The sequence below is a fragment of the Scylla paramamosain genome, chromosome 25 (genome assembly GCF_035594125.1).
Source record: "Scylla paramamosain isolate STU-SP2022 chromosome 25, ASM3559412v1, whole genome shotgun sequence".
NCBI lineage: Eukaryota > Metazoa > Arthropoda > Malacostraca > Decapoda > Portunidae > Scylla > Scylla paramamosain.
Window position 1 is genome coordinate 18885893 of NC_087175.1, and position 10000 is coordinate 18895892.

A 10000-nucleotide genomic window follows, 5' to 3' on the forward strand; every position below is an offset into this window, starting at 1 on the left:
GACTAAATATAGTCTAATACGTAATGAAACCTTCGCTGCTTCATCCTTTACGTGCATCTCTTGTTACATGACTCAGGCGTGATGGAAGTCTGTAAAACTGCCACAAAAAAAAAATACCAAACGTGTCCGCCCTTACGAGACTGTTTGTGATATTTTACTCTAAACTAAAGAGGAGATTTAGCAAAGAAAAGGCGAAAAACGTGAGAAAGTAGAAAAAATATCTGTTTCTTACTTGTAATTTTCGGTTATATATGTAAGACTGTGCCATTAAAACTCACTATTGGTATATACCAAATGGACTGGTCTCTTGGACTCATCCCGTAGTCTTTGTAATTATATATGACTGATTCATACATATCTACGTACAGTGAAAAAAAAAAAAAACCCTTCGTAACTGGTCTTGGAGGAATTCGCTATCGGGATGCGCAGCTAAAGGAACAAAGATGACTAAAAAATCCGTGACAGCTGACGCGTCTCTGGCCACGCCTCACTCACTGCTTGCTGCCTCACCCTTTCTGTGTCACCCGTCGAACGAGTCACATGCATACTTTAATTCAGTCTATTTTTTGTTCTTGTTTGTTTGTTTTAACGAAGACTATATTGCTAATGTTCTTGTATCTACAGGTTCTTCTCTTAGCTGCCGCAGCGGCCGTCGTGCTCGCCGACAAGCCTGTGTACAGGCCCCCGGCAACTTCCTACGCCCCGCCCTCCAGCAGCGAGAGTCGTGAGGTTCAGGTGAGCAATGCATCCTCGGGTTTTAAACGAGCACCACGGGAACACTTTGACCTTCCGGACATGCACGCCGCACTGTATACGTTGATCACGTCAGTGCAAACTTGAATATGAATGTATTAGATAAAAAGAAAAAGGACAGTACAAAGGAGATTTCAAAGAAGTCATCATTTTCTAAAATATTCTACTGTCTCCGCCTTTTGCTCACTGATCTCTTCCTCTCCTTAATACTTTCTAAACCTTGACAGTCTCCACCTCTCATTCAGCCTCCCTCTTATTAACCATTATTTTTACTCTCTCTCTCTCTCTCTCTCTCTCTCTCTCTCTCTCTCTCTCTCTCTCTCTCTCTCTCTCTCTCTCTCTCTCTCTCCGCCCTTTAACATTTACCAGACTCTATCCTCAATAACCTCAGCCACTCACTCATTCACGCATCTTTCTCCCTCCCTTGAACAGTTTCCCCCCAAATACAAATTCCACTACACGGTGAAGGACGAGAGAGGCAACGACTACGGCCACGAGGAGTCTCGGGATGGAGACATCACCAAGGGAACCTACTTTGTGCTGCTCCCTGACACTCGCAAACAAACCGTGGATTACCTCGTGGAAGGCAAGTCTGGTTTCCTGGCTGAAGTGACTTACGACGGGGAGGCAAAGTACCCAGACAGCGCCAGTGCTTCCAGGGAGTCCTACACGCCACCCAGGAAGACTTTCAGACCCGTATCATCCGAAGAAAGCTCAGAATCAGCCAGTATTGAAAGACCAGTTTTCAGACCAATTGTGACCTACAAGCCTCCAGTGACTTCCAGACCAAGGCCAGTGGTTACCTACAGGGCTCCCGCAACCTTCAAGCCCAGACCACGACCAACACCCAAACCCGAGCCAATAAAGACTGAAGCTCCCAAACCCAAGCCGAGCCCCAAGCCCGTACCGCCCAAAACCGAAGCACCGAAGACCGAGGCACCACAAACAGAAGCGCCCAAGACTGAAGCACCCAAGACTGAAACACCCAAGACTGAAGCACCCAAAACTGAAGCACCTAAAACTGAAGCACCGAAGACCGAGGCACCCAAATCTGAAGCACCAAAAACCGAAGCACCGAAGACTGAAGCACCAAAAACTGAAGCACCCAAAAGCGAGCCATCCGAACCCGAAACCGAATCGGCCACTTTCCTACCAAGCCCGAACCCAGAGGAGCCCATTAGAACTTACATTGCTCCCTGATCTCAAATAATGCTGCGATAGTGGACACCGCTCATACCTTTCCTTTTATTTATTTGTCTATTTAAAGCTTCTCCTAATACATGTCCGACTTCCTGTCAACACTAGTGTTCTGCAAGATGTTCTGTGTCGTCATATTTGTGCAACTTGGCTTGAAGACTGTGATGTTTTGCATTAAATAATAAAGAAAATGTGAATATGAATGAAGTTTGTGTGTTCTTGGTGGTCTTCTGTGTGTGTGCGTGTGTGTGTGTGTTAAACAGTAGTACAGTTTATCTATGATGTTAATCCCTGTCAATACCCATGTAAAAAAAGACTAGGAAAGGTAAAAAAAAAAAAAAAAGAAAGAGGAAACAGGAAATTCAAATCAACAAATATGAAATCATTAACAATACTCACTGAATTATCTTGGCGTCCACAGATCCTGCGATGCCTTAGTTCTTGATCCTGAAGAGAAAAAGTTTTGATGTTAAAAGGATAAGGGTTTAAATTATTATCAGAAAATAGAAACAATACTGGCGATACCTCAGCTATCATAGGGACTATTTAGTACCGCACACACTCGTAAGATCTACTTCCTCCTGTGTACAATAGTGATGATTAATAATTAAGGATACATTGGCTATAAGCACAGTATTTTCCATACCTAACCTTTTTCTTCACTTTTTATTTTTTGATGGAGTTTGTCATTCCTAATATTTATACCTATATCAAACCTACTCTAACCGTAAGTAGACTTGTAACTAGCATAACAAAACCTTATCAAAAGAAAAAAACATATTTTCTTAATAGTTCATAGCCTCTTTTGATGGGACATTTAAACCACCATGCACAAAACATATAGACCATCCTGACCACACACACACACGCACACACACACGCACACATGCATTTCCCACCACCACAATCGCCACCCCTGCACTACACTTCTTACTACAGCATTGTGTGTAGGTGAGTGAGTGAATGTGTAGATAGGTTATAATACTTTATTCTGCACTTTTATATCATTCGGCTTCGTTTTCTTTTACAGTAATTTATGACCTATTATATAATGTATTACTGATATATTTAATGATGTCTTAAATGTTTTGCAGTATATTTCAAATGATACTTGAAGCACTGGTCAATAACATACCTATTAATTTATCTCTCGCTCTACCTATCTATCCGTCCATCTATTCATTATCTACCTATCATTTTTTTTTATGCACAAGGGAGGAAGACCCAAGAACAAAAAAGGAATCCAGAAAAAGATTTATTATTTTTTTTTCTTGAAAAGAAAGACTATTAAAGAAAAGTTAAATTCCATCTGTCTACCTACCTACCTGTCTATCTGTCTATCTATATGTCTATCTATCTATCTATCTATCTATCTATCATTTTTTTTTTTTTTTTGTAAAGAAAGAAAATCTGCATGGAAAACATCTGTACGAAAATGCAAGGCGGTGTGTGACGAGCGGGAGAAAAGAATGATTCTCCTGCAATGCGATCCATCAAAATGCCAGCAAGAACCATAAATTTAACAAAGCACACCAGTTTCAGGAAATAGAGACAAATGGCAGAGGTGCAACGATGACAAAGAGAAGACGTGACACTGGCAATATCACACTTCAGTTTTGGAAGGAGGAAATAACACGACAGCGGACGTAAAATGAGGAAAAGGAGGATGAAGTATGAGAACAATTCTGTTAATTCTATACAATTATGGAGCAACGATGACAAGTAAGATGGTACCGGTACTAAAGGTGAAGTTATGTGGCTCTGAAATACCAAGAGTAATACAGCAGGAAATACTTAAAACCTTAGGAAATCGAGGCATCAAAAGAAGAACATGTAGGAGCTTACTTCTAAGCAATCTAAAGGCTAAAGTGACTCAGGATTCTAGGCAAGTCTCCCACTGTTACTTAACCAGACTATAAAGAAATCGAAACAGAAAAAAAAAAATCTGTAGGAATTTATTTCTAAGATTAAATTAAACACTGATAGTGACTCAAGATTCCAAGCAAGTCTCCTCATTTATTACCTAACCGGACTATAAAAAAAAAATAAATAAAAAAATAAGGAATCACACCAAAGACTAACAATCTGTAGGAGTACACTTCTAAGTTTAAAATAAAGTTAGTTAGGATGTTATCCAACTCTAGGCAAGTCTACCATCACATTATTCCTTAACTAGGCTATAAAGAAAACGGACCACACGACAAGTGAACACAAAGCAGTGTCATGAAGCAGATGACAAAAGGAGGGAGAAAAGCCCGGTAGCCTTCCTGAAAGGTTACTTCCTACTTGACGAAGAAAATGAAGCCACAAAAAAGTTATTAATACCTCCCTGGATCATGCCATGAGAGGAAGGAAAAAAATCATTACCTTCAACAGTCACAATGCTCGGCCGTTCAGGTACAATCTGGGGCAGGGATATAAAAGGAGATGCTAAGCTGACTGAAGGCATTAGGTCTTCTCTCAGCCATCATGGGCAGAGAGGTGGTAAGTAGAAAGTTATATAGATGAATACATACTAAGATTAAAAGAGAGATAGATATACTAAATAAATAGATACTTTCTTCTCTACTATTCTACAATTATCATAATCATAATGACTAAAACATTTCTAATTAATTACATTATTAAGCATTTTGATACTAACGGAACTCTAAAAATTTATATCCCACCAAAAAACGTCAAGTATAAAGTAAAACCAAGAACATTAGCACATTCGTTATCCATTATGATGCACACACATAATGCACACACATAAGACAATGATACCATAGCACCACTTAACTCCAGACTCTTCTTCCTTTACATCCGTCATTCAATTTGTATTTCAGGTTCTAGCATTGGCCGCATTGGTGGTCGTCGCCTCTGGTCAATGGCAGGGCAAATACAACCACCACCCGGGCCATCCAGTCCCTCCCCATCATGATCCCCATCACCCAGGCTATCCCGTCCCTCCCTTTCATCATCCCGACCACCCGGGCCATCCAGTCCCTCCCCACCATGATCCCCACCACCCGGGCTATCCAGTTCCTCCCTTTCATCATCCCGACCACCATCCAGGCCATCCAGTTCCATCCAGTGATGAGGTCCAGCATGGACCTCATCACCCAGGCCATCACGATCCCCATCATCCAGGCCACCAGGACCACCACGGACCTCACCACAAGGTAACGTAGCATCCCTCACAGCCTGAAGTGGCCAGACAGTCAAGATCAACCAAACCTCACTACCATTATCTTTCAGTTGGTAGAGTTATGTCCCTTGGGTGTTCTTTGATCCCCCCTGCTCCTCTTCCATGGCTTAAAGTCTTTAGATAAGTTTTTCAGTGTTTTCGAAATGTGAGTTGAGTGTACAATGGTAGCAGCAGTGGGATTTCGAATGCAATGTGTTTGATTTATTGACACTTGACAAGTATCATTCCTAAGAAAATATTTGTGCAAAGGAAATATTAAGAAAGAGAAGATCCCAAGAGAGGGAGACTTAAACAGATATATGTAGTGTTCAGAAACATCAAAACAAAATGGTGGCAGTGGTGGGATTCCGATTATAGTGTAGTGGTTCCATTGTGATCAAATTTGCACTACGTTCCAAGAAAACATTCGTCCAAAGAAAAATATTACCAAGTAGCAAACACCATGAACAAGAGGTTGAAACATATGCATGCGATGCCTAGAAACAAGAAAAAAAATCTAAAAAGGTTGAGAAAAGTGTGTAATGATTGGACAATTGATGTTTCACTTGGGCCATAATGATCGCAATGACTGGATCGATAATAGTGCCCTTTCATTAGTTTGATCCCAGGCTGCTCATGCTTCAGTGGCATTTAAATTAATTTGGCAGTGCTTTAGAACACGAAGTGGTGGTATTACATCACATGTTCCAGCTGTATCTTTTACTATTCCTAACCATTATTTATATATGTTAAATTTCTATCATTAGCAAACTCTTAAAATATCAATATGTATCACGTCACTCATTAACTTTCTCTCTCTCTCTCTCTCTCTCTCTCTCTCTCTCTCTCTCTCTCTCTCTCTCTCTCTCTCTCTCTCTCTCTCTCTCTCTATCTATCTATCTATCTATCTATCTATCTATCTATCTATCTATCTATCTATCTATCTATCTATCTATCTCAACAGGTTCCTCCTAAATACGAGTTTTACTACAAGGTGAGAGACGACAAGGGCATTGAACACGGCCACCACGAGGCTCGGGACGGAGACCATACTCAAGGGTCGTATTCCGTGGTACTGCCTGACACCCGCAAACAGACGGTGGACTACAAAGTGCATGGCAACTCAGGCTTTCTTGCCAACTTGTCCTACGATGGAGAAAAAATACCTGAAATAGGGTCTCCTGTGGTAAGGCCTCATGGGTCACACCACTGGCAACACCCAACCACAACCAAGCCAGGCCACTGGTCGCACCCCATAACACCCAAGCCACACTCAAGTCACTGGACCCACCCGGTAACCCACAAGCCTCATCATACCCACTGGCAGCACCCAACCCACAAGCCCCATCCTCCTCACCCACCCCACCCAACACACCCACCCCACCCAACCCACAAGCCCCATCCTCCTCACCCACCCCACCCAACACACCCACCCCACCCAACCCACAAGCCCCATCCTCCTCACCCACCCCACCCAACACACCCACCCCACCCAACCCACAAGCCAACCCATCCTCCCCACCCAACCCACAAGCCAACCCACCCACCCAACCCAACCCATCCTCCCCACCCAACCCACAAACCTTATCCTCCTCATCCACCCCACCCAACCCACCCACCCCACCCAACCCATAAGCCAACCCACCCTCCCCACCCAACCCACAAGCCAACCCACCCACCCCACCCAACCCACCCTCCCCACCCAACCCACAAACCTTATCCTCCACATCCACCCCACCCAACCCACCCACCCCACCCAACCCATAAGCCAACCCACCCTCCCCACCCAACCCACAAGCCAACCCACCCACCCCACCCAACCCACCCTCCCCACCCAACCCACAAACCTTATCCTCCTCATCCACCCCACCCAACCCACAAGCCCTATCCTCCACACCCACCACACCCAACTCACCCACCCCACCCAACCCACAAGCCAACCCATCCACCCCACCCAACCCATCCTCCCCACCCAACCCACAAGCCAACCCATCCTCCCCACCCAACCCACAAGCCCTATCCTCCTCATCCACCCCACCCAACCCACCCTCCCCACCCAACCCACAAACCAACCCACAAGCCCCACCCAACCCACCCTCCCCACCCAACCCACAAGCCCTATCCTCCTCATCCACCCCACCCAACTCACCCACCCCACCCAACTCATAAGCCAACCCATCCACCCCACCCAACCCATCCTCCCCACCCAACCCACAAGCCAACCCACCCACCCCACCCAACCCATAAGCCAACCCACCCACCTCACCCAACCCACCCTCCTCACCCAACCCACAAGCCAACCCACCCACCCCACCCAACCCACAAACCCTATCCTCCTCATCCACCCCACCCAACCCACCCTCCCCACCCAACTCACAAGCCCTATCCTCCTCATCCACCCCACCCAACTCACCCACCCCACCCAACCCACAAGCCGACCCACCCTCCCCACCCAACCCATAAGCCAACCCACCCACCCTACCCAACCCATCCTCCCCACCCAACCCATAAGCCAACCCACCCACCCCACCCAACCCATCCACCCCACCCAACCCACAAGCCGACCCACCCTCCCCACCCAACCCATAAGCCAACCCACCCACTCCACCCAACCCACCCTCCCCACCCAACCCACAAACCAACCCACCCACCCCACCCAACCCATAAGCCAACCCATCCACCCCACCCAACCCACCCTCCTCACCCAACCCATAAGCCAACACACCCACCCCACCCAACCCACAAGCCCCATCCTCCTCATCCACCACACCCAACACACCCACCACACCCAACCCACAAACCAACCCACCCACCCCACCCAACCCACAAACCCTATCCTCCACATCCACCCCACCCAACGCACCCTCCCCACCCAACCCACAAACCAACCCACCCACCCCACCCAACCCACCCTCCCCACCCGACCCACAAGCCAACCCATCCACCCCACCCAACCCACCCACCCCACCCAACTCACAAGCCAACCCACCCTCCCCACCCAACCCATAAGCCAACCCACCCACCCCACCCAACCCACTCCACAACCCCCAAACCCCACACCACAACCCCCAAACACCACACCACAACCCCCAAACACCACACCACAACTCCTAAGCACCACACCACAACCCCCAAACACCACACCACAACCCCCAAACACCACACCACAACCCCCAAACACCACACCACAACCCCCAAACACCACACCACAACCCCCAAACACCACACCACAACCCCCGAACCCCACACCACAACTCCTAAACACCACACCACAACTCCTAAACACCACACCACAACCCCCAAACACCACACCACAACCCCCAAACACCACACCACAACTCCTAAACACCACACCACAACTCCTAAACACCACACCACAACCCCCAAACACCACACCACAACCCCCAAACACCACACCACAACCCCCAAACACCACACCACAACCCCCAAACATCACACCACAACCCCCGAACCCCACACCACAACCCCCAAACACCACACCACAACCCCCAAACACCACACCACAACCCCCAAACACCACACCACAACTCCTAAGCACCACACCACAACCCCCAAACACCACACCACAACCCCCAAACACCACACCACAACCCCCAAACACCACACCACAACCCCCGAACCCCACACCACAACTCCTAAACACCACACCACAACCCCCAAGCACCACACCACAACCCCCAAACCCCACACCACAACCCCCAAACACCACACCACAACCCCCAAACACCACACCACAACTCCTAAACACCACACCACAACCCCCGAACCCCACACCACAACTCCTAAACACCACACCACAACTCCTAAACACCACACCACAACTCCTAAACACCACACCACAACTCCTAAACACCACACCACAACCCCCAAACACAACACCACAACCCCCATACCCCACTCCACAACCCCCAAGCATCACTCCTCCACCCATACACACCCCCCCCACCACCACAGAGATCACCACCACTACCAGCTACAAGGTATCACATATTCAATTTGAAAAGGATTTAAAGTCCAAGGTTCCTTTCCACAGGTTCTCAAATAGCGGATGATGATAAAAAATTCAACCTTGACCGACTGGAATGCACGTGACTGTCTCGACGCGCAACTGTCTCACCCTCCGGCACCAGACTGCACTTACCCGATGACGTGTCTGGAAGTCTCCTCACCCGTGCAATTGTGTAATGCGGCAATGAAGCCATTACTGCTTCTGAGATTACTGGTTGCACGCTTTCCTTCCTTTTTGGGTGAAAAGATGGATTCATTTTTTCTTCCTATTGAAAAGATGAACATGTCTTTTCTTTTTTCTGTAGAAGAGATTGATATTTCATGTCCTTTTATCGAACGAAGAAATGGATAAGCTTCTTTCCTGTTCTTTAGACCGAGTATGAGTTGTCGATAAGGGTTATTCCCGTCACCTTCCAGCTTTCCCTGAGTGTCCCGATAACTATAGCGTAAAAATACTTATAGTAGTGATAGTCACTCGCACTATAGAGGCTCATCAAATGCTATACTTTCACTCCCAGTCATGTGTATGTGTATATTATTAGTTTAACGACTACGTGTACGTGCAGCTGTCCAAAGTAATGATGTCATATTACACAAAATGCTTCCGACATAAAAATTCATTAACAGAAAGCTGCCAACAACTACCACGCGTCTAATTCTTCTTGGCCATTGAGGAGTTCTTAAACCAGTTCATTAGTCCACGTATTAATTTCTGTTCGATTTATCACATGAAATTCGCTAGACCGAGACATCAGTACTTTGGGCAACTGTCAATTTCCAGCCACGAGTACTTTGGGCAACTGTCAATTTCCAGCCACAAGTACTTAGAGCAGCTCTCAATTTCCAGCCAGA

At 46.6% G+C, this 10000-nt stretch overlaps 1 protein-coding gene across 1 annotated transcript in view; it reads left to right on the forward strand.

Moving 5' to 3' along the window:
* Positions 1 to 10000, forward strand: part of LOC135113386 (adhesive plaque matrix protein-like) — an 11174-nt gene that overhangs the window by 533 nt on the left and 641 nt on the right. Inside the window, exons 2-6 of the mRNA XM_064028643.1 lie at positions 625 to 735; positions 1186 to 1951; positions 4403 to 4434; positions 4779 to 5114; positions 6084 to 10000. The exon at positions 6084 to 10000 is cut by the window's right edge and continues 641 nt beyond it. Of these exons, the coding sequence (XP_063884713.1) occupies positions 625 to 735; positions 1186 to 1951; positions 4403 to 4434; positions 4779 to 5114; positions 6084 to 9140 (4302 nt within the window). The 3' untranslated portion in view covers positions 9141 to 10000. The remainder of the gene's footprint in view (positions 1 to 624; positions 736 to 1185; positions 1952 to 4402; positions 4435 to 4778; positions 5115 to 6083) is intronic.